At 38.8% G+C, this 25,495-nt stretch overlaps 1 protein-coding gene across 4 annotated transcripts; it reads left to right on the forward strand.

The window, feature by feature from the left end:
• Positions 1 to 822: 822 nt before the first annotated feature.
• On the forward strand, positions 823 to 24,030 carry LOC123321710 (kelch-like protein 10). 4 transcript variants are annotated; one of them, XM_044909454.1, is made up of 7 exons: positions 823 to 1,213; positions 8,005 to 8,212; positions 10,510 to 10,865; positions 13,637 to 14,001; positions 17,029 to 17,203; positions 17,772 to 18,081; positions 23,655 to 24,030. In XM_044909454.1, exons 1-7 carry the CDS (start codon positions 977 to 979, stop codon positions 23,864 to 23,866), a joined length of 1,863 nt encoding a protein of 620 aa, XP_044765389.1. In that variant the 5' UTR covers positions 823 to 976; the 3' UTR covers positions 23,867 to 24,030. The 4 variants fall into 4 exon arrangements, with proteins under 4 accessions (XP_044765389.1, XP_044765381.1, XP_044765386.1 ...); XM_044909446.1 differs by having other exon boundaries at positions 824 to 1,231; XM_044909451.1 differs by having other exon boundaries at positions 824 to 1,231; positions 23,670 to 24,030.
• Positions 24,031 to 25,495: the final 1,465 nt, after the last annotated feature.

The raw sequence follows: 25,495 nt of genomic DNA on the forward strand, positions 1-25,495 counted from the left end.
ATCAAATCGTTTTTAAAAATTCCACACTGAAACGTTGCTGAAATCGTCTTTGTCTAATGCTATATGGATTCTGCAGTGCCCATACATGTTTATTGTTGATACCATCCTTAGTGAAACAAGTGTCAAAACCGATATTTTCTGACGGCCTACTAAATCAAAACATGAAAAAAAAATTTTCAAATGCTTATAAATCCTAAACGAAAACGAATCAGACCTACGTTCATAGGAAAAAAATGTTCGAAGGAAGCAAGGCTACCTTCTGTCAAAGTTTGTCATAGAGCTTGTAGAACACCCTGTATAAGATCTGCACAGTTTCATTTCTGCCAGTTTCCTAGTTTGTAAGAAAAAAATAAGAATTGTTTTTCGGGTACCATCCTTAGGAGGCAGCGAGATGCATCTAAACAGGGGGTGCACAAAAAAAAAACACCCACTTTTTTTTTAATAAGAAGTCATCCCTTAAATTTTTCGAAACTATTCATTTTACCAAGTATATTCAGAAAAATGAAAAGATCAAATGAAAAATTAAGTTAATTAGTTGAGATAAATAACAACAACCTGTATGAATTGAAACAGGTACCTACTTGAAAATTTCATTTTAAATCAGAAATCTTTTTTTACACAGAGCCACAAAAAAGTTTAAGGGAGGGGGGCATCCATAATCCATTTTCTAAATTTGATCGTATTTTGATTTCGTTTTTTTTAACGCCAGTACCAAAACGATGAATATTGTCCTACTGGTTCAATTATTTATTAATTTAATTATTGCGTTATTCATGTGAAATCCTGACAACGAGCTTTTCATTCAGCGGACATTCCGAAATGTCATAAGCATGAATGACACTTCAGTTGAAACAAGCCTTGAAATAAAGTAGACATCGAAATTGAACGTCAAAAAGAAAATTGATTTCCTTTATATGAACTATTTGTTGTTGACCAGCCTCTAACTGAAGTACTCAAAAAAAGGTCTAGATTCGATATGGACGTATCCATGAAACTTCTCAAGATCAATTATTATGGTTCATCTGGCAAATGCAACAAAATATCCAGAAGACGAAGGAAACTGAAGAAATGCGTTTGTGTTCTGCCACAAACCGGTGAATTAGAATTCCCCAGAGTTTGGGAAGAATTGAGAAATAATAATCAGTTGTGCGATGGTATCGTTCGATGTGCGAGTGGCAAGGAATTCCGGATTCACAGGGCCATATTGTCTGCTGTGAGTCCATATTTTAAGGTATGAATTCAACTTAACTTTGAAATTAATAGGTACGGATTTCGGCGAAATTTATAGCAACGAATAGGAAATATTGATGTTGAACTGGAAATTGCGAATGCCTCAAGTTCTTCAAGTAATCTTCGCATTATTCTAAATAATTTGTAGGGACTAGTCCAAAACTAATCATCCTGTTCTGTCCAACCGCGAATTGATATTGATTTAACAAGACACATTCACTTTTGGATTTTCAAAAGCATTAATCCTAAGATAGACGTTTTTTTGACACATGCACCGAAATAAAAAAAGTGAACAAGACTCTACCCCTATTTCGATATACACTGCGCAAAAAAATTAACGCACATTCTGAAAATCTCAATTTTAATGAAAGTTAACTCTACATTGACTTTATAACTTATTTTTTATGTTCTCTCGGGGAGATTTTGAACGAAAAAAGACACATTAAATGGAAGAAAAATTCAGGATTTCACCGAATCTTATGTGAAAGAAGAGAAATGAACAATTTTCAAAATACTGAAATGCTGATAAGTGATTTAATACTTGGTATTTCCACCCCTTGCGTTAATTACAGCTCGGCAACGACTGTTCATACTCAAAATGAGTGATCTTAAAATGTTCTGATCTAATCCTTCCCAGATTTCTCCGAGTTGGATTCCTAAGTCATTAAGAGTAGCTGGATGATTTTCTAAACTTCTCAGCCTTCTATTGAGGGTGTCCCAAACCTGCTCAATCGGATTGAGATCTGGACTTCTTGCTGGCCATTCCATTCGAGAGACTTCAACCTCTTCAAGGTACTCCTGAACGAGGCGCGCACAATGGGGTCTGGCATTATCGTTCATAAAAATGAAATTTTCAACAATGTATGTGGCAAATGGCACTACATGCTCTTCAAGAATGTTCCTTATATACTTATCAGCATTCGTAGCTCCATTATCAACGACCACTAGGTCTGTGCGAGCAGTCAAAGATATTCCACCCCATACCATAATCGATCCTCCCCCGAAACCAGTAGTATTCAGGAAATTGCACTGAGCATATCTTTCACGTGGACGTCTGTATACAAGAGAACGTCGATCACAATGGTAGAGGCAGAATCTAGACTCATCTGTGAAGAGAACTCTTTCGCAATCGGCCTCTTCCCAATGGATATGCTCTCTCGCAAAATCCAAACGCGCCCTTCGATGGGCTGGGGTAAGAGCTGAGCCTCTTGTCGCGACACGAGGCCTTAAATCATATTCTCTGAGGCGATTTCTTATTGTCTGAGTGCTAATTTGCACCTCATGAGTTTGCTCAAGCTGAATTTGAAGGAGGCGAGCGGTTGCAAACCGTTGTCTCAACGAAGAAACTCTCAAGTAACGTTCTTAATTGAATGGCAGTTGTTACCCGTGGTCTACCCTGTCCTGGTCTTCGGACATTCATACCTGTCTCCCTGAATCGCTGCAACATTCTGGACACACTTGTATGGGAAACTCCAAACCTTTCTGCAATTCTTGTGTATGTCCACCCTTCTTCTCGCAAAACTACCGCTTGGGCACATTCCTCTTGGGTCAAATTGCGTGTTTCGCGTTGCATAGCGATCGAGTGAGTGAGAAAATACTTAAGTAACCAGACCTCGATCTGAACTCAAGATTTTCATCTCAACGTAAAAGTCAATTTCACTTGAATCACTATTAAAAAGAGTCTTGTTCAGTCAGACCATGTACTCAAAATATTCTTATCCTTTTCACATAAAGTTCGATGATATGAGAATTAATTTCTTGAGGCTCCTAGTATCATAACAATCCTACAGTGTTTTGGCTGTTTTCAAGAGTATATATAATCCTCTTCGACTTTGATTACATTATTTAAATATTTCAGTTTGTCTTCCGCTAATTCTTACTTTTTCGATATTTCTGAATTATATAAATGAATATTCCTTCCAATTTAGTTTTGGGCTCATGTGTATGTGCATCAGTATTTTTCAACTCATTTATTTGTCACCCCTTCTTTAACCGCCACTAAAACGAGAATGACTCATATTTATACGTTGGTTCATTTGGGATTCACTTGAATAGATTATCACAGTAATTAAAATTTCTATTTCTCCTTCCACATGCTTCAGTGATACGCTGATTGAAATATATTCTGTTGTTTGATTATCAGACACCTCTCCATCTTTTCAGAGGTTTCTCATGTTCACGCCAAAATTTCCACCTTGTAGGGTATCTAATCAGTTTCCGTTAATCAATAGGAGTGTTATAGATTCAAACATTCAGTAAATTAATAAGGATAAATTCAGATGCATACCACCCGCCGATATGAATATCAACAAGTGTTACGATCTGAATTGAACTAGCCAATTTGCTATCGTCAAGCCCCCAAATGGAGTACGATCCATCGAAGAAAAGCAGATGCTGACCATGGATTCGGTCTCATTTGACCTCATCAGAGCAACATAGCATTATTCTCCGATGGAGAACGTTTGGATTTGATGCAACTTTATTCAATATTGGCACGTGCTACTGGGTACTATACATTTACCCAGAGCGCCACCCAATATGAAACGGTGTCCGATTCAATCCCCTCCAGTTAGAAACCAAGACGAAGACAATAGCATATATTATATGTCCCATATTTAAATATTTTCTCTAATTCAGTACGCCGATTCGCTTTGTGAACAAGAGACGTGTGACGAATTGAGAAGTCTGGGAACACGTTCAGATCACGGCAGAAATGATGCCAGCGGTACAATAATAATAGCTAAACTAGCCAATTTGCCATCGTCAAGGCCCCAAATGGAGTACGCTCCATCGAAGAAAAGCAGATGCTGACCATGTTTTCCTGTTTCATTTGACCTCATCAGAGCAACATAGCATTTTTCTCCGATGAAGAACGTTTGGAATTGATAGAACTTCATTCAATATTGGCACGTTCTCCATCGCAGAAAAAATGCTAGCTGTTGACAAAAATCGTCAAAATTTTTGAAATGGTTCAAGATAATAGGTCCTTTCGTCTGTTTCTTTTGGTGTAGTGTAATCTACATAACATCAAATTTTGCATTTCACACCACAGAACACCAATATTATACCTCCTTTCAACTAGGTGTGGATAAACGTCACCTCCTCTACACTAATGTAAATCCAATGAGCAAACGAATACTAAAATCAAGTGTAAATTACACCGAGTGTAGAAAAGTGCTACACTTCCTATGCAAACGAAAGGATCTAATATAATTAAGTATTGAAGGTGAACATAAATTAGCTACCGTAAAATGGGGTTACTTTGAACGGTTTTTTGTTTTGAATCTATATATCTTCAGTAAGGCAGTGAATGAAAAATTCCAAAAAAATATATGTTACGGGCGTCAGTTCGACCTTTCTAATGACAAAAAAATGAGAGCTCAAAACGATCAATAACATTTTTTTTTTAATTAATTTGTGGCTGTTCAAAGTAACCCCGCAGTCGGGGTTACTTTGAAAGCATATAATGAAACCATGCAATTTCGATGTAACTCCACAGATAAGGTTTCTTTGAACACTTCAAAACTAGAAACTTCTTGTTTTCGGAAGAAAAAAAAATTTATTCAACAGAAATACACAATTTACATAAAATGAGGTATTTTATTATCAACAACAGAATTCTAACATAATAAAAAATGAAAGGAACTAACATATGTTCTGGACGCTTCACGCAAAGACTTCTTGTTTGATTTCACTTAGAGCTTTCTCTAAGGCTTCTGGTGTAAAGTTGGCATATTTTCTTGCTCCAATTTTTCTTTTATAAGAGCGGACCATTTTCTGCAAGATAATAATAGAGCTAATTCGTAACTGGGGCTTCATTGATCACGTACTAGGGCTTCATTGAACACGGTTCAAAGTAACCCCGAAAACGATGTCTAACCTCATTGTTGTAATAAAAAATTCATACAAAAAAAGTAAGTTGTAATATTTCAAATTGTTTCAATATAGCTCTGCTATGAAAATGTATTGTTGTAGCAAATATATTTTGTGAACATTTAGTGTAAATACTTACGGCTGCAGCAACAGAAGTTTGCACACCTTTTCGAACGTTACTTTTTTAGATTAGAAATGAAATGCCGAGATTACCTACTTCATACAAATAAGTTTCATACCAGTGTGGCCATACCATTCTTAAATGTGTGACGAATTGAGTGGTGAAAACTAGATGTCGCTAAGCCTAATGATTATTTCAATATGAGTCAATATAACGAAATTTATTTTTTGTTCAAAGTAGCCACGTGGTTCAAAGTAACCCCGTTTTACGGTACTACTCGTGAAGTCAGGTAGTAGAACACCTAGCGGCGACGCGCTTTGTAGTAAAATTGCAGTATCCGCACATTGAGCGACACTGCTAACTACCTCTGCCCCATTTATCTGTGTTCTGAGTATTTTAATTTCAAGTAATATATCATAATGAAGCAGTATATGCATTTTCAATCTTTACGCCGCATTCCACAAAAATGCGGACCAATCGCTTTCTCAAGTTATTTTGTACTTCACTATACACCAACTTACCAACAATTTTCAAATGCCAGCTGTTCCATTACCTGCCCTAACTACTAGCGAGTGCTACTCTTTTACCCTCTCGATACTAAACGAATTAATTCAGATGGACAACATCCGCAGATAATTAAATCAACGAATGTTACGATCTAAATCGAACTAACAAACCATCGCTCGAAGTATTACCAGAAATTTCATTTCGTCGACAAAGAGTACTTAGATGGATATGATGCATACACTGCATACAGCTATCTTCGCTCTGAGAGTTAGGAAATTGAATTGGGTTGGTTCCCGTTTCTCTGTCAGGTGTCGCTACAATGTATTTATACATCATATCCGCTACTGACATTGAATAAAAGGAGCCTACAATTCATTTAGTTTCGTTGACGAAGGAGTTTTGTTGTTCTGACGAAGTCAAATTAGACCGATACCATGGTCAGCATCTACGCTTTGTCGACGAAATGAATTTCCTGGTAATATTTCGTGCGATGGTAGTTTGTTAGTTCGATTTAGATCGTAACTTTCATTGATTTAATTATCTGCGGATGTTATGCATCTGAAGTAATTCGATTATTATTTACCATTATTTATCATCCACCAACCATCCCTCTTTTTTTGCGTGTTTGAGACAAAATAACAAAAGCAGCACTGCAATTATAATATTGCTCTCAGCGTCGTACATAACGAACCACTACTTCACCGGCCATAAAATTCCTGATACCAGGAATTTGAAATATTAAATATTTGAAAAAGTGTTTACTTTTATTCTAAAACAGCTACGCAACTTTGCCAACTTTTCGGATATTATTTGTCTTTACTCAAGGCTGCAACGATACAAATACGAGGATATATTGAAAACTTCTTAGCCTACTATAGAAGCAAAAAAAATTTCAATATCAAAATATTTTATTTCTTAACATATTCTCCTGTTAATTGGATACATTTATTACAGCGAACCTGAAACGTCTCTAGACCTTTAAAAAAAATGTTTCCTCTTGCTCTGCAAACCAGACCTCCACAGCTTTTATTACCTCCTCGTTGGAAGAAAATTTACGACCATTTAAACTCTTTTTCAGTTGAGGAAAGAGATGATAGTCAGATGGAGCCAAATCTGGTGCATAAAGGGGGTGTTCTAGTAATTCAAACCCCAAATCACGAATTTTTTGCATGCCAACATGAGATTTGTGTGCAGGGGCGTTGTCCTGCGAAAACAACACCTTTGGATAGCTTTCCGCCCCTTTTCTCTTTGATTTTGTCCCGTGGAGTGGTCAGTCTTGTCGAATAGTAATCTCCGTTTATTGTTCTACCCTTATACAAAAAATCAATCATGATTACTCCATGGCAATCCCGAAAAACTGAAGCAAGAACTTTTCCAGCAGATTTTTGGACACGAAACTTCTTAGGTCTTGGAGAAGTGTCGCCATTCCATCGATTGTCGCTTTGTTTCTGGATCGTAGAAATTTTTCCAAGTCCCATCCATAGTAACAATTCGGTTTATGAAGTCTACATCGTTTTCAAATCGATCACAGATCGAACGCGATGCTTCTACCCTTGCACGCTTTTGGTCAACATCCAAACATTTGGGGATCCATTTTGCACCAATTTTTCTCATGTCCAAACTGACGTGAACTATATGATGAACGCGTTCGTATGAAATATACAGTGCTTCAGATATCCGATTTAGCCCAATTCGACGGTCTGATAAAATCATGTCATGAACTGCATCGATATTTTCGGGGACTGACACAGAAACTGGCCTTCCCGATCGGTCATCATCTTCAATGGAAAATTTACCTCTTTTGAAGTTTGCAGTCCAGTTTTTCACTGTCGCCTACGAAGGACATTCATCACCAAGGGTATTAAGCATATATTCGTAAATCTGCTTACCTCTTAACCCTTTTAAATACTGGTACTTGATGATGGCTCGATACTCCAATTTTTCGATTTTTAAAATTTCGGTTGTCAGTGAGTTGGTAAATCCGTTCTGATATAAACAATTAATAATAAAACACAATAACCTTCGATCGAAATACAAAAACAAGATTCATTGCCGAGACAGAATATATCTACTTGTGTTTTGTTAGAAATTTAATATGTTTATATTCATCATGCTTCCCGCTGTCATTCTTCAAATCAGAAACATTAGCCTAATTAAGAACGTTTGGTTGGTTCTTGTGATCTTCCACTCCTGAGAACAACAATACACACAGTAGAGAAAATATTTTTCAACTCTTTTTCAACATGTAACTACCACTTCTTTTCGCAGTGCAGGCTCTTTTCACGAACTCCATAAACAGGGACAAAGAGGAGAATACTCAGGCAAATACCACAATTCCTACTGCAATACTAGAAACCCTCTTGGATTTTGCATATTCTGGAAAGTGTAACATCAACGAACAGAATGTAGAAAGCCTGCTGCGATTCGCTGATCAATATGAAATTCTCGGTGTTGTACAATTATGTTGTAAATTTTTATTAGGTAAGTATAAAAAAAGTGCATATATAATCTCAATATTTCCTTCTGATATTTACAACTTTTTGAAACGAATATAGTGTTGGATTGAAAATAAGAATAATTTTTTTAGCAACAAGTAATTCTTCGTATACTCGGTACCGAAAACTTTCCAGCTTTCGGGGCTTTCTCGCCATCCGTATTAGCTGTAAGGGGGTTAGGACTACCAGAATGGGGTGTTGCCAGAAGACTTGAACAATAAGTAGAATCGTATAATACACTGCGCAAAAAAATTAACGCACATTCTGAAAATCTCAATTTGAATGGAAGTTAACTCTACATTGACTTTATAACTTATTTTTTATGTTCTCTCGGGAAGGTTTCGAACGAAACAAGATACATTAAATGGAAGAAAAATTCAGGATTTCACCGAATCTTATGTGAAAGAAGAGAAATGAACAATTTTCAAAATACTGAAATGCTGATAAGTGATTTAATACTTGGTATTTCCACCCCTTGGGTTAATTACAGCTCGGCAACGACCGACGGTTCATACTCAAAATGAGTGATCTTAAAATATTCTGATCTAATCCTTCCCAGATTTCTCCGAGTTGGATTCCTAAGTCATTAAGAGTAGCTGGATGATTTTCTGAACTTTTCCGCCTTCTATTGAGGTTGTCCCAAACCTGCTCAATCGGATTGAGATCTGAACTTCTTGCTGGCCATTCCATTCGAGAGACTTCAACCTCTTCAAGGTACTCCTGAACGATGCGCGCACGATGGGGTCTGGCATTATCGTCCATAAAAATGAAATTTTTACCAATGTATGGGGCAAATGGCACTACATGCTCTTCAAGAATGTTCCTTATATACTTATCAGCATTCATAGCTCCATTATCAACGACCACTAGGTCTGTGCGAGCAGTCAAAGATATTCCACCCCATACCATAATCGATCCTCCCCCGAAACCAGTAGTATTCAGGAAATTGCTCTGAGCATATTTTTCATGTGGACGTCTGTATACAAGGGAACGTCGATCACAATGGTGGAGGCAGAATCTAGACTCGTCTGTGAAGAGAACTCTTTCCCAATCGGCCTCTTCCCAATGGATATGCTCTCTCGCAAAATCCAAACGCGCCCTTCGATGGGCTGGGGTAAGAGCTGGGCCTCTTGACGCGACACGAGGCCTTAAATCATATTCTCTGAGGCGATTTCTTATTGTCTGAGTGCTAATTTGCACTTCATGAGTTTGCTCAAGCTGAATTTGGAGGAGGCGAGCGGTTGCAAACCGTTGTCTCAACGAAGAAACTCTCAAGTAACGTTCTTGAATGGCAGTTGTTACCCGTGGTCTACCCTGTCCTGGTCTTCGGACATTCATACCTGTCTCCCTGAATCTCTGCAACATTCTGGACACACTTGAATGGGAAACTCCAAACCTTCCTGCAATTCTTGTGTATGTCCACCCTTCGGCTCGCAAAACTACCGCTTGGGCACATTCCTCTTGGATCAAATTGCGTGTTTCGCGTTGCATAGCGATCGAGTGTAGAAAATCAAACGAAAGAAAAACCATTGATCACTAGAATTGATCGAGAACAACTGATTTTAGAATGGAGCTAATACATTCAAAATCTGATAATATCATTTTATTCAATTCCTGCTGGAAAAAAAACATCTGTATTGAAGAAAACCGCTGAAAGTGGATAACTTATGCATGCATAATTCTGATAAAAATAATTATCATTGAGAACACCTTCAGTTGTAGAATAAATTTGAGATTTCCATAATGTGCGTTAATTTTTTTGCGCAGTGTACAATAGTTTCCACTTCCGTCAAAAATGGAACCACATTACGAACATCTTCTCTCAATTTCAGCAGGTTTCGAATTTTAGCCAATGCCAATACTTTTCGAGAAATTTTTTAATTTGGAAGTTCGTTGAAAAAATCATTTCACCTAGGGAAGTAAATAACATAAATGAACAGTGATTCTTCAATAAAAAAAACAATTTTTTGGTCTGGTCTGCCTAATGCGGACAACATGCTTGTAAGAATTGAGAAGGTGGGAACACGTTCAGTTCACGGCATAATTGATGCCATCATTTTTTATGTTCAGCTAAGTTGGCAATTTTAGAAGCAGATCCACCGTTCAATAAAACACATAGTCCGATTTAAAACTAGCACGCTTCAACCTTAAAAGTTCAAAAAGTATTCAAAGATGAAATGAAGAAACTGTACTCAGTTAGTTTTGATAAAATCCCTTTCCACAAAGCGTGGATTCTACATATATCAAGTGGAAATTTTTGCTAATAATTTCGGTATGTTCCAGATGAGATGTGTCCTGCAAACTGCTTGGGAATTCTTCATTTCGCCGGTCAGTACTTCTGTACAAAACTAATGGAGCGCGGGAAATCTTACGTTCGGCATCACTTCGTGGATTTACTGTCAGAAAGTTGCGAGTTTGTCAATCTCACCATTTCGGAACTGTCGGAAATTCTCAAGGACGACGAACTGAATATCAAATCGGAGGAAATAGTTTTTGACGCCATAAAGAAATGGGTTAACTTCATGCCAATGAAGAGAAGGGTACATCTGTTGGAGCTACTGAAGTGTATGAGGTTACATAATTTGGAGATGAAGCAAATTTCTAAAATGTCTAAGTGGTCGTTGATACAGAAAGATCCGGTAAGCGATTCCTCGGTAGTCTCGTTTACAAAAACGTTAAAATACGAATTCAACAAACACAATAACGGCTGTATTCGGTTTCGGCTTTCTAACAGTCCTAGAATTGTTCTAGCACTGCGCAAAACTGTTGCGCCCTAGTATTGAATCCTCTGCGCAGTTCTAGAACCATTCTCGGACTGTCCGAAAGCCGAACCCGAATACAGCTAACTAATGCTTCGATACCCACCCCCATGTGCACTCTTGTTTTCTCAAAACTGCTCTTGAGGAAGCCGGACTTGTTCGCCTGCGTAGTTGTACCTACCTTGTATTTCCTGATACAGTTTTCTTTATAGGAGGCCATAAAAAACCACTGTATTTATTATTTCATGAGTAGTAGTGTAGTAGGCTACCACTGGCGACTCCAAAATCTGAATTTAGCATTTTATCGAATTGACATTATAAAGACGAAATCCAGAGCTAATGGAGAGCTTCGAAACAAAAAATCTTCTTGCCGTTTATAAATACAGTTTTTGGCATAATTCTGGAATTAAATTAATATTTCTTCAACCAATAGCTCTAAATGAAAACTCTGGAATGCATCAAGTGATTTCCGATTGTACTTAATTTTTTAAATTGAATTGAATATCTTTCTCCAACTACATAGTCGCAGCCCCATTCAACTTTTGAACATAGAACATTGCCAACTCCGATTCAGCACCGACGTAGATTTTACTAATAATACTCTTCTATTGCCAGAAAAGGTCAACAATTGAGGGGTTTCATCGTTTTCATATTGAGTTATTGGTTAAAGAAATATTAATTTTATTCTAGACTTTTTTATCCAATTCAACTGGAGGAAACACATAGATTAGACTCTTTCCAGAGCCACGGCTGCCATGAGGGCTTGCAGAAGACTCTTTGGAAAGACATGAGGCATTAAACCAGAAATGGTACTGTGGCTATACACAGGGGTAGTACCTACGCCCCATTGTCATCTATGCATCTCTAGCCTGATGGACAAAAACCGAAGAGTTCACCATACGCAAAAGCTGGCCTGTGTTGGGTTTATGGGAGCTACGCGCACTGCTCCTATAGCAGAGCTTGAGGCCATACTTCATCTGCTTCCCCTACACCTGTGAGGAAATGCAGCTTGCTGAAAGTAATAAAAATCTCCTACCCGGAAACTGGGTTGGACATATGAGGATATTTGAATCAACTGGACTCAAACCTCTTGCCCAAACCATCGGATGTTTTGCCAATCATCTTCGATTTCGAAACGGGGCCATAGCTGATCGTCCTAGTGCAATATGTTTCGTAGATCTTCTAGACAAAAAGTCATCCACATAGTTTACTGATGCATCAAAATCAGCGACAGGCACCGGCATAAGCATATGGACCTAAACTGACCGTCTCTAAAGCCCTGGGAAATGAACACTCTATTTTACAGATCGAGACACTGGCTGTTTACGTATGCGGAGTATCTTAAAATGAACCTCAAAAGGGTGCATCTCTATATCACCACGGACAGCCAGAGGCCACGCTGAGGTCCCTGGAATCACACTGCCAGGGATCTCTGCTGAGTGGAGAGCCGTAATACCCTAAAACATCTGGCCAGAGACTCTAATATGGGTACCAGGGCATTGTGGTGTTGAAGGAAATGAAAAAGTAGTAAACTTGCAAAAAGGGCATCAAGGTTAACACCTGCTGGCTGGAGCTAGGCTACGATAACATTATGAAAGTTATCTGGTGTCCGGCGCACGCAGGACTTCCGGGAAACGAGAAGGCAGACATACTTGCTAAGAGGGAAGCCGCTCAGCTTTTGTTGGTCTGGGACCGGCGCTGCCCATCTGTCGTACATCTGTCAAGAACTTCTTTAATAGATGGCTAGACTCTGAAAGGAGCATGAGAAGTGGTCTCAGGCAGTCGAGGCTTCTCGTCCTCTATACCTGAGGTCAAAAAACTCTTGGCTCTTGTTAGGAAACAACTGAGTCTAGTGACTGGAGCAATGACTGGCCATTTGTTTGATAAACACTTAAATAGAATGGGACTGCTATCTTTTCCCAGTGCCGCTGGTGCAGGAGCACTGATGAAACGGTTGAACATATTCTTCATATTCTGCGGCAACCTTGAAGAGTTAAGGATGACACACCTAGGAAACACAACACCCACAATTCCTACGGTGATAGAGACTCCTCTCTGAAGACTTGTGGCGTTTTTGTCAGCGTGTCTCAGGGTTTGAGTCTCTCCAACTACAAGCGGATGAACAATGGGTCACTAGACCCAAGTTCAACGCAGTGAGGCAACACACTTAGAAGAAGAAGAACACCTGCTGAACCTGAACGTTTCTGTGGGAGTTCAACAACAGAATAACCCTCTGGAGAAACAATCCTGGACTTACTCAGTCAAAGAAATTCGTGATGATTTTCACATTTCACAAATATCATTTGTACCGTATGGGAATGTCAGCAGATGAGATTTGTAGAGTGTGGATCAGAAGCAGAAACAGCTGAACCCATGGTAATCATGGTATGTCTAGAGCTGGCTCGCCTTACAACCATTCATATGGGAAAACCTGTACTGTATACTCACGAGGTTACGGCCAAGGCTCCTAAGGATGTTGTCGGTTTTAGCAACACCAATTACGAATTACATGTTATTAACATTTTTCCGAATTTTATTGTTTCTATCTTATTAACAGAATATCTTCTTATTTCATAATTTCGTTATCCATAGATTCCGAAACCTATAAACACATCCACATAGGTAATCTTCTTGATGGTTCATTTTCGCAGGAATGCAAACAGTACATGACCGAGGCTCAACAGCTGATTCATCAGTATTTGATGGAAGAAACGACGACCAGTTGTGACAATTATTCTTTTCGGCCTAGGATACCATACGAAATACTATTCGCGATAGGAGGTTGGAGCGCAGGCAGTCCCACGAATTTTATCGAAATCTACGACATAAGGGCTGATAGATGGTTACTCTCGACCGATACGGATTCGGTTCCGAGGGCGTATCATGGACTATGTTCGTTGAGAGGGCTGATATACATGGTCGGCGGATTCGATGGAAACGAGTACTTCAACACGATGAGGTGTTTTAATCCAGTAACGCACGAATGGAGCGAATGTGCTTGTATGTATTATCCCAGGTAAGATTATCGTCCATATAAGCACGAATCACAATCGTGTGCCACAAAATAGCCCACTAGAAATGAGGAATGAGGGAGACCATAAGGTAAAAGTGCCTACAGATTTCTCTGACGTGACGTGGGACCAGAAGCGTCCGAACAATTTGAACGTTCCCGCGCAGAATCGTATGTTAGATTTTTTTATCATGCGCATTATGACGTGTTCCCACGTCACGTCAGAGTAATCTGTAGACACTTTTAGACTTTGCCGTTGTTACCATCGGAGTGTCACGAAACACGTGTAGATATAGACAGTGTTATTCCCAATTACTTTCAATTCACATTAAAATTGAGAACTGTAGGAAGGAAAACAATACAGCTTTTCGTTTATTCATTTGCGATCTGTTTAATCGAAAATAATCCAGAATTCACCACGAAGTGATAGCTATAGTATTGGATCTAAACGTTTGGTGAAAACGAAATCGTAGTTATGTGTTATACAGGGTGATTCATTACTATTGGGACATTGGCTAAGGGCAGATTGTTTGAACCGAAAAATGGCGATAGGACCAACCCTGATAGCACAAAGTAGTCCTATGGACATCCATAGGACGCCCTCTTCGGACATTACGGACATCCATGGGACGTCCATTTCTGGTACAATGGACGTTCTATGGACATCCCAGGGACGTATAAAGATAATACAGAAATACCATATAATAAAAACTAAAGTCTTAAACTCAAACATAGATTATTTTATAATAGTAATTACTCAAGTATTTAGTCTTCGTTCATCATAACGATATACATAATATAATATTCTTAAGATATTCATGTACTACAAAGCGGAAAAATGGAGTTTAGTGAAACATAATAATAAATTTTGGCGTTCATTGATATACATGTATGTATTATTTGGTCCATATTACCGACTCCCAGTGAATATCCGGTATGGACATTCGAAAGATGTCCCACTATAGTGGATATCCGGTATAGGTATCCGTGATGGAAGTTATACAGACCATGTAATGTGTATATGTAATTTGGTCCATATTACGTCCATTACGGACTCCTAGTGTCCCTAGTGAATATCCGGTATGGACATTCAAAAGATGTCCCTACCGGGTATCCACTAGGTGTACGTGATGGACGTTATACGGACCATGTAATATATATGTATAAGTTATATGGTCCGTACTATGTTCATCACGGACACCTAATGGATATCCAGTAATGACATATTTTTGACATTGCCTGTATTTAGTCGGTCAGGGACTATTTTGGAACTATATGATACGGACATATGTCATATAGTCCGTATTATGTCCATCACGATCATCCCATGGATATCCGATACGGACATTGTACATAAATCGGACTAACAATGGATATATATCGTGGACGTCCTAAAACTGTCCGGAAACGGACGTCCAAAGGACATACAAATCAAGTCCATGGACGTTCCGACGTTAAATGGACATGAATTGTACGTCCCATGGACGTTGTGTGCTATTAGGGAATTATACCTCAATAAAATATTGCTGTGGAAAAATGTAGAGGGCGTTAAAGCTGAATTTTTCCTAAGAGGACAGAATAATATTTCCTTCGAAGCTCGAAAGTCCTTTATATAAAAAATTAGAAAAGGCATAGAAGTCGGAGGAGGCCACTTAGAACATTTAATTTAAGTTTATTCTGTTTATGTTATATTGATTTTAATTATCTTGAACCTTAAATGAATCACATAAGAAAATCTGTATGCATCATATGTGATGCATGGGACAGTCAACGTGTTAAAATGATTTTCAAATCCCACCTATATTTTTGGGAGTGCATCTTCAAAATTCATATCGCGTAAAACTGAACGAAATGATTGTCTTCAATGTTGAATAATAAAATATAAAAATAGTTGGAAATTGCTTTGTCTTTAAAAATGACAAGAACAGTGTGATAAGGAATCAATCTGGTAGTAAGCCTATGGTGTTCGCCCCAAGCATGTTGGGGTGCAAAAATAGACTTTCAGCTGTGCTTGTAAACACTTTACGCAAGGACTTTCAACTACATGATTAATCAATACTAGTAAGCTCATAGATGTACCTTTTAGATAGAATCACCTTTACAGAGTGATTCGTCTTTCGTCTGTAACTCGGGCCTTCTGCATTCGCTATTCGCCTTTTGTCCGTAGTTCGGGATTTCGGCCCTCGCGATTCGCCATCAGATCGATTTGCAGCACCCTGTTCTGTGATCGCTGCCAAGATACTATCAAAGAGTAACAACAAGAGGTTTCACTTCGCCGATTTACAAGGGAAGATCGAATGCATGGAATTTCAACCTTGAAGTGGGGAGACGCTACGCGCCAGCAATACTGCGCTCAGATTCACTACAGTCAAACGAGAATCTGGGCGACCAATCAGATTGGGACTTGCGAACATCTGCTTTCGTTTTCGTCCCTCCACTAAACCAAGGAACATTCAAGGGCATTGAAACGCAACCGGCCAAAATGATGGAGTGAATACTCTTGTTGATACTCTTTGATACTATCGTCAAAACTGACGTTAACCTATAAATTACAAACTGACATTGATTGTCAAAGTCCATCAAATTTTCTCTGATCATCGATAGAAAATGATTTAATTTTGTGACTCGATATCACTCGATTTTAAGTAAACGTACAGGCTGATTCGCCTTTCGTCTGTAGCTCGGGCCTACGACCCTCGCAATCTTGCATTCCGAAAAATTTGATGCAATTAAGCCGTAAATCTCTTAAGCCCAGTTTCAGGAAAGTCCATCATAATTAGATGTCTCATCAAAATTTCAAACTGCCATTTTTGAAGGGAAAAATGGACCATTAACATTTTGATGGAGTATTAGTTTTTAACGGACTTTCCTGCAACTTGATGTTAGAATAACGTTTTTGGACTAGATATTTATAATATAAGGCGAATAGGCCTCTAAAGCTAAATCTACCTACAAAGTAGATCTATGGGCTTACTAGTTATAAATAAATTGTAAGAAGCAGCAATTTTGGAATCTGCAAAAAATAATTTCCAGGTGTTACGTCAGTGTTGTTATGCATGATGAAAGGATATACGCTTTAGGAGGATATAATGGTAGAGTTAGGATGAACACGGTAGAGAGGTACAGCCCGGACAAAAACCAATGGGAGTTGATACCCTCTATGCTGAAGCAAAGATCGGATGCTAGTGCTGCTGTACTTAATTCTAAGGTGAGTTAAGAATTGGCAGTGAAAGATTTTTTTTCAGTACTCACGGTAATTTTATTAGTGACGTAGTTATTACAACCATTCGTTTCTGAGTTTACTACTTTTGCGGACTGAAATTGAATGAGATTAACCTATTCGAGTTCTAACCAAGGAGAGCATTCGTACTATATATTATTTAATATTATTTATTTTCAATATATTATTATATTATTCATTATTTAATACTAGTTGATTATTGGATGCTCCCAACTATCAACTGTTATGTCTTATCGTTATCATACAAGGTGAGTCTTTAACCTGTACATATAATTCAACAGAAAATTCCACTCTTTCCAGTTTTTTAATTGTAACCACTACATACCATAAAAATACCAGAAATTCAGAGTGCACAGTTTCGAGCAATCACCATGTAGCAGGAACATAAAAAAATTTTATTGGCGAAGAAAAAATTTTTAGATCATTAATTAATAAGCAATCAGAAACCTCAACAAAGATAGTACGAAAAACTATTGCTATTTAAGAGCATCAGTACCAACTTTGAATATTTTATAACTATTCTTTAATGTTTCAGATCTATATTGTTGGTGGTTTCAATGGCCAAGAAGTGATGTGTTCTGCAGAAATGTTCGATATCTCTACGAGTCAATGGTCATATATACCCCACATGTCTTCAGCAAGATCGGGAGTTAGTCTGGTGGCCTTCAAAAATGCTCTTTACGCTATAGGTGGATTTAACGGTTATACAAGGCTAACGACAGGGGAAAAATTCATGCCAGAATCTGATACAAGATGGACTGAAATCACGGAAATGATGACACCAAGAAGTAATTTCGCAACAATCACCATGGATGACTTCATTTATATAATTGGAGGTTTTAATGGTAAGTGTCGAAAATTTTGAAAGTTACTTCTATTCTTCGGCTTGGCATATTCGTTGGCATTATCAATGCTTCCTTTTTTCAAATCTTCTCTCTTGATATTAAGGCTGTTTCTGCATTCGCACCATACATAAAGTATTTTATTAAAAGGGGTCTGCACCGTTTTACGGCCGTTTCCAATAAACCTATCTATCCATCGTTTCACTTACTGACGATTGGTTACCATTGGTAAGCATACTAAAATATATCTACAGATAGATCATAGAAACGAAATCTCATGCATTTTCTGTCTTCACTAACTGAAACAATGGATAGATAGGATTATTGAAAACGGCCGTTAGTGGTCAGTTCAAAAAGAGAAAATGAATATCTTCCGTCAGAAACTACTAATTTATATGGGCTTTTCATTATAATTCAATTCAATCAGTTCGTCATCTCGGAAAGTCAGAAATTTTTTTATTCGTCGAACGGAAAAGAAAATACAAATTTTTTTCATTGAAGAACAAATAATATTCATTCATGTCAATAACTTTCCGAGGTAAAATGATCTCTTTTATGAATTTCCACATGAACAAATTCCTCGAAAAGTCTCGCCATTGGCTACAATTCGTATTCTGGTGAAATTGAGAAAAGACGTTCTTCAAGGGCTGCCACCTTTTTGACCAATGTGGAAACTATTGTAATATTCGTAAATTCTACTTATCGTTCAAGTGTTCTGGCAACACCCCACATTGTGATAGTCTTAACCCCCTTTACGCTTTATACGGATGACGAGAAAGTCCTGTGGCATAAAACTCCTCTTAACTCAACATTAGGAGCCAATTCAGTATGACATCATCGTCCAAACCATCAGTGATTGGAAAAACTTCTAACCACTCGAGCATAATGTGTTACAGATACAGGCAACCTAACCTAACGTAACCTAACCTAACCACTCGAGCATATAGTAATACAGATACAGGCTGTTGAAAACCATAAAAATATTTTAGTTCTATTTCACAAACTGTTTTATCGAATTAAATCAGTTTCGGAGTATAGTTTTTCTTTTATTTGATTAATCTTTTTTGAACATAAGATATCATCCACGTCTTCCAGTTTTCTCATTGTGAACATTACATTCCATGAAAATAACAAAAATTCAAGTCTCAAAACTAAGTTGGACGATATCTAATGAATATTTGAACGTTTCGTATTTTTTTTTTTGTAAAACATAGATATTTTTTGTTACATAAATATTTTGTAGTCGTTTTTTGCAAATTTTTTAAATTTTACAACAAACCAGCTGTTAGAGGAGATCCAAAGTCAATGTTTAGTTGTTGTTAAAATGCCTAGAGTACGTGTACGCAGGATTTATCGCCAGCTAAGTGAATTTGAAAGAGGTCGAATTATTTTTCTACGGGAGGCGGGGTTGTCATTTCGAAAAATCGCTAACCGTACGAACAGAAATACAACTACTGTTATAAGATGTTGTCGAGCGTGGTTTGATAATGCACAAAATCGAAAAAGAGTAGGCACCCGACGTCGAAGGGGCACAAATGAAGTTCAAGATCGGCGTCTAAGACTTATGTATGGCCATTAGAGACCGATTTGCGACAACTCGATATTTGACTGATGAGTGGTTAGGAGAACAAGACCATCCTGTAACTGTCTGAACGGTTTACCGCCTTAAGGCGCGTATACATCTCAGCAAAATAGCCGAATGAGCACGCCGCACCGAATGAGCGTTTATGCGGACAATTTTTCTTTCCGACGCACGAACAGCCTGAGCATATGTTCGGAGCCGCTCCAACGGATGTGTCAGTTCAGTGCTTACGAACTGGAAACTTAAAAAAAAGGAATCATTCTATGTTCTAAGGATGGAAAACTTGGGTTGTGCTAGTGCCTCTTTCATAATTCTGTACGAGTTGCTAAAGAAGAAGAGACGACGGCGTACTAGATGGTCTTCACAATTATATCTACAAAGAAGTCGAGACCGCAGCCTCAACAGCACTTTTTTATTGCACGACATTCAAAGTGAGGGCTACAAAATTGGGCGGTTTTCATACTATTTTATTAAATTCAAACACGTTTCTTGCGAGAAATTCATATTTAAATGTGCGCGTTCGGTTCGAGGAAAAGATGTCAACTAAACCCGTCCACACTGAGAACGAATTTTCTTTAGGCGCGTATACATCTGAGCAAAATAGCCGAATGAGCACGCCGCACCGAATGAGCGTTTATGCGGACAATTTTTCTTTCCGACGCACGAACAGCATGAGCATGTGTTCGGAGCCGCTCCAACGGATGTGTCAGTTCAGTGCTTACGAACGCGAACGATAGAAACTTAGAAAAAAGGAATTATTCTGTGTTCTAAGGATGGAAAACTTGGGTTGTGCTAGTGCCTCTTTCATAATTCTGTACGAGTTGCTAAAGAAGAAGAAACGACGGCGTACTAGATGGTCTTCACAATTATATCTACAAAGAAGCCGAGACCGTAGCCTCAACAGCACTTTTTTTTGCACGACATTCAGAGTGAGGGCGACAAAATTGGGCGCTTTTCATACTAATTTATTAAATTCAAACACGTTTCTTCTATATTTAAATGTGTGCGTTCGGTTCGAGGAAAAGTTGTCAACTAAACCCGTCCACACTGAGCACGAATATTCTTTGATGGACCGACAAATTGCGGATCGGCTCCGCGCAACATGAGCGCGTTCGGTGCGGTGTGTTTTGTCCGTCCACATCTGAATGCTCATTCGGCGCGATGTGCTCATTCGGCTGTTTTGCTCAGATGTGTACGCGGCTTTATAAAGTCTTTTGGACTGCAGCATTATCGACCCCATCTTGTGTTACCTCGTACGGTTGAGGAAAGACAGCCACGATTACAGTGGTGCAGAGAACGACAACATTGGAATATGGAATGGCATCAGGTCTCTCATCTCGATTCTCCCTGGGTGCACATGATGACCAAAGAAGGGTAAGAAGACGTCGAGGAGAAAGACGTAAACCTCATTTTGATGTTGAGCGTCTTGTACACCGGACAGTAGGCGTTATAGTATCGGGTGCTATTGCACGTGGAAGGTCACCTTTAGTCTTTATTCGCGGTAACATGACAGCGCTGCGTTACCTTCAAGAAATAGTGGAATCATATGTTCTACCTTACCTTAACTAGCTCGACAATCTAATATTTCAGCAAGATAATGCTCGACCTCCTGTTGCCAGAGTTAGTTTAAACTTTTTTGAAGCGACCCATGTGAATCTTTTGCCATGGCCGCCCAGATCCCTCGATCTTTCGTCCATAGATCATGTTTGGGACGTCATGGGTAGAAGGCTTGGAAATTCACCCGAGCCCCCACGGACTTTGGTGGCTCTGAGACATGAATTATAGATACTTGGGATAGTATCCCTCAAGAAGAAATAGACCATCTTCTTGCATCAATGCCAAGACGTGTTGAGGGGTGTATAGTTTGTCCGCGTTGTTTTTTGAAATTCAAACAGCTCCTTCTGGGTGTTGCAGTTTATTTGTCAGTTATTTGTAGTTATAGGTATTAATTACTATTGACCTGTTCACAACGCGCGATTGTTGTTTGTGAGTCTATTTTACTCAATACTCGCTAGCAGTTGACGGAAAGCGGTTGTGAATATACGACTTTAGTACAAAAAAATTCTAAAAAGATATTTTTCACCAAAATTTCGATAGCTCACATATCTTTACATATTATGTTTGGATTGTTATTATATTTGTTCTTATATGTTTCAGTCTTTTAAGTTCACTGGCCTAATAATGTTTATTTGTATTGACATCTCATTTTGAAATCACGAATTATTTTTTTGGCTGGATCACGATTTTCTGCACCTACGTGAGTTGTGACAGCTTGACACAACTTTCCTATTTATGGTCTATTTATCTGGTTGTTTTCATTTGGCTGCGATCTCATAATACGTCTGACGTAATTGTATAATAATAAACCGTGTATCTTGATCAATGGAAGAACGGCTTTCCACTGGACAAGGGGAAGATGTTAAAGTACAAAATTTATTACCCTCTGAAAGCGGAAATGTGTTTTCGACCCGTCGCGTGAAGACCAGGGTTTGATGTTATAATCTATACTTTTCTGGGAAGAAAGTTAAAATGAAACTCCCGAACATTAACAATTAAATCTATTGAAAAAATAGGACTCCTCTATATACACCCACATAACTTAAATCTTCAATTTCTTATAACACATTCAATGAGCTCAAAGCAAACACCTAGCCAGTGCCGTTAAACATTCATTTTATAGAGAATAATTTACTTTTCTTTTCTTTTCACGCTACTTCAGGATAGAGTTTTCCTTTTATGTACAAGTTCACGACGTGAGTTTCCATCAAACCGTCCAAAAACCATAGGTAAGACAGCACTCCGTTATCTTGGAACCTCAGCATCCAGTTCCACCCGTCCTAAGAAACAGTTTCAGTTCCACCCCTACTCTTAGTACGATACCCTGCTGGTGTGGATACCCGGGGGGTACAGAACCTACTTTGGGGTGGGTACCCTTCCTTGATGATCTAATCAATTCTGGATTATTTCCGATAGAATAAAGATTGGCCACATTGATCCATAACTGATATATGTTATGTGATATATGTTTCTTCCGTTTCCACGAACTAACGTGCTTCGGTTTTCGCCAATGTTCAGAATATGCCATGATTTTTGCAATTTTCAACATGTTCTAGATATTTTTAACAGTTCTCAATTGGATGTTAGAAGGGCTGTGTTATTGGGATCACAATTCTTGTGAGGAACTGTCTTGTCATTTATCTATTGTATATCTTATTTTCTTGATTTATAATGAAATTTTTTGTGTTATTTGTAATTTTGTTTTTTCCCAATCTGTAACTGGCTAAAGCTACATCCACAATCAATTCACGGGCCGAAGTGCACTTCGGCACGGAAGCTTAGCAGATGGCGTTCTCCGTTACCATTCACAATGAAATTCAAGACAAAATTTCTTGCAAGTTGCAAACTATCACTTCGGCAAGGAATTTCGTGCCGGCTATAGATGATGCTGATGCTTATGTTTTGATCAGTTACATTTTTGATTCATTTGAGTATTTGGTTCCAAGATTATTGCGAATGGTAAATTTCGTGCCGAAGTGCACTTCGGCCCGCGAATTGATTGTGAATGCAGCTTTAGGCTGTAGATTGATGTAGTATTCAAATTAAATTAAATATGTAAAATGCTTCTGGACTGAGATATATGTGAGTTGAGGTAAAAATTTTCACAACTCTCCTCGGTCTTCGCGCCCCTATGTCATAGGAAATGCGGAAGATATACTTCCACGGGTCAGTCGAGTTAGCAGATGAGAAGTGAATTATTTAAGTTTACTGCACGGCATGCAGCATATCTTCCTTTCACTCCACTATTGCACCTCCTTTGCTAAAGCTCCTAGCCCTGGTGGAACAACTCCATCTCACCTGTTTGCAAATTCTGTTGCTTTTGGGCAGGTTTGGTGGGACAAATAAGCGCTTCTGTTTAATCCATCTCTGTTTTATGCCATGCTTCTCCACCATCTCGCATATTTAGCTAAGTAAGTTAATTGATAACCATCTCTAGATCTCTTGCTGTCAGGTTCAACAACGATAAATTACGTTGAGTATTATGATCCGGAGAGCAACGAGTGGCTGGACGCCTCTTCCATGAACTTGAACCGTTCCGCGCTGAGCGTCTGCGTGGTCAGCGGTCTACCCAATTCCCGAGAATACTCCTTTTTGGGACGGCTGAGTAACGGAGACACAGAAAAGGACACCAAATTGCAAGATAGATGAAGAGAGCCAGATATATGGACGCAGCTGATCACCTTGGTCAGCTAACGTCTTTAGCATTTTTATCGTTTTAACTTGTGCCCTTCTGGTCTACGTCTTTTATCTATACATACCTACTGTGTACTATTTTTTAATAAAAAGATTGTCGGTTTTCGACAACTGGAATCGTAATGTTGTTTTATTGACACTGCAATAATCTACTAGAAGAAGATGAATACATCTCGAACGGAGTTGACTCCGTTGATCTACTCTGCTCATATAGAATTAAATACTTAATAGAAGATATAAAGATATAAGATTCCATTTTTAGCATGCAGACCAACCAGCGTGGCGAGTATTTGATCTACATGACCTTATTGCTACCCATAAAGTACTCAACACCCTTAACTCTACTGATTTATATGAATACTCAAGACTATTACTGGTATCTCAAAAAATTTACTTCTCGAAATGGGTTTTCCCTAGATGTTTTTTCATGGGGTTGGTGAGACTGAACCTACAAGCATCTGCCTCTCTGAAGCACCCTTGTTGTTCGAAATAGCATTCCACAGTCTTCTCCTTTGCCGTCTGAATGCTATAAGGTATACCAGTATCTTCCCATTCTATTGAAAATGTCTTTCAGCATGTTTCGAACGATTCTCCAGTTGACTTGATCTAGAGACAACAGCCCAACTTTGGCACAGCTAGCTTCTTCACCTTCAACTTTGCGAGTTCACCCCTCAGGTTCAACAAGGTATCCCACATCTCTTTTATTAGCTAGGTTTACTATCAGAGAATCTCTTGGTTACCAGACAGAAAAGGTAAAGCCGGCCATCAGCTAGCCTGAGGGCTTTCCCGGGATTACACTGTTGTATGAAGAGCATAGGTGGCTTTGCTATCATACCGAGTCTTCATTCGGTCACCCGTTATTAGGAGGTTCTGTTGGACTTTCTCATTGATGTAGTGTAACCTACCCTTCAAGATGCTCACGTGGTCCTCACCAGCTATCACCATTCTGGGCTTACATCCACACTCCAGGTCACAAGGCAACCTTATTCCTTATTCCTCGACCGAACATTACACTGGTGCTGGTGTCCCTCCTGTCGATTATTGTACCGACTTGTCTGTAGGCCATGGTGAATAGATTATTTTGTACCTGCCCAGTCTCTTTGATAATCAGAGACCACTTTAGTTAGATATTTTCCTACAGCTCGATTCGCTCTTTCGACCATTTCAATTGACTGTGGGTGAAAGCGCCATTGTCCTCATCTTCTTGATTCCGAACGATTCGCATATACATTCTGGAACAGGCTGGACTCAAAGTTCCGTCCTTGATCGGAATGTAGCTCGAGTGGCACACCAAACTGTCTATATAAACATCTCTTCGATCAGTACATCCGCCACTGTCGAGGCCTCTTGGTTTGGAATGGCATAAAAGTCTCAACCCATTTGGTGAAATAGTCCATCGACACCAGTATGTACTTATTCCCATCACATGTTTCTTGGAATGGGTCTGCAATATCGATGGCGACACGTTCCAGAGGACCGCCTACGTTATACTGCTTCATTGGCGCTCTACGATTTCTCCTGGGGCCATTCGATGAAGCACATAATCTGCATATCTGGCACCAGTCCTTGACATCTTCCTTATTG

Source organism: Coccinella septempunctata, chromosome 1 (genome assembly GCF_907165205.1).
Source record: "Coccinella septempunctata chromosome 1, icCocSept1.1, whole genome shotgun sequence".
In the NCBI taxonomy this organism is placed as follows: Eukaryota; Metazoa; Arthropoda; class Insecta; order Coleoptera; family Coccinellidae; genus Coccinella; species Coccinella septempunctata.

What these genes read in the sequence shown, in the direction of transcription:
- LOC123321710 (XM_044909446.1), top strand. Translation starts at nt 977, where the DNA reads ATGGACGTATCCATGAAACTTCTCAAGATCAATTATTATGGTTCATCT. An exon ending in ATGTTGTAAATTTTTATTAG is followed by an intron (nt 8,213 to 10,509) that starts GTAAGTATAAAA and finishes GGTATGTTCCAG; the next exon opens with ATGAGATGTGTCCTGCAAAC. An exon ending in GCTTGTATGTATTATCCCAG is followed by an intron (nt 14,002 to 17,028) that starts GTAAGATTATCG and finishes AATAATTTCCAG; the next exon opens with GTGTTACGTCAGTGTTGTTA.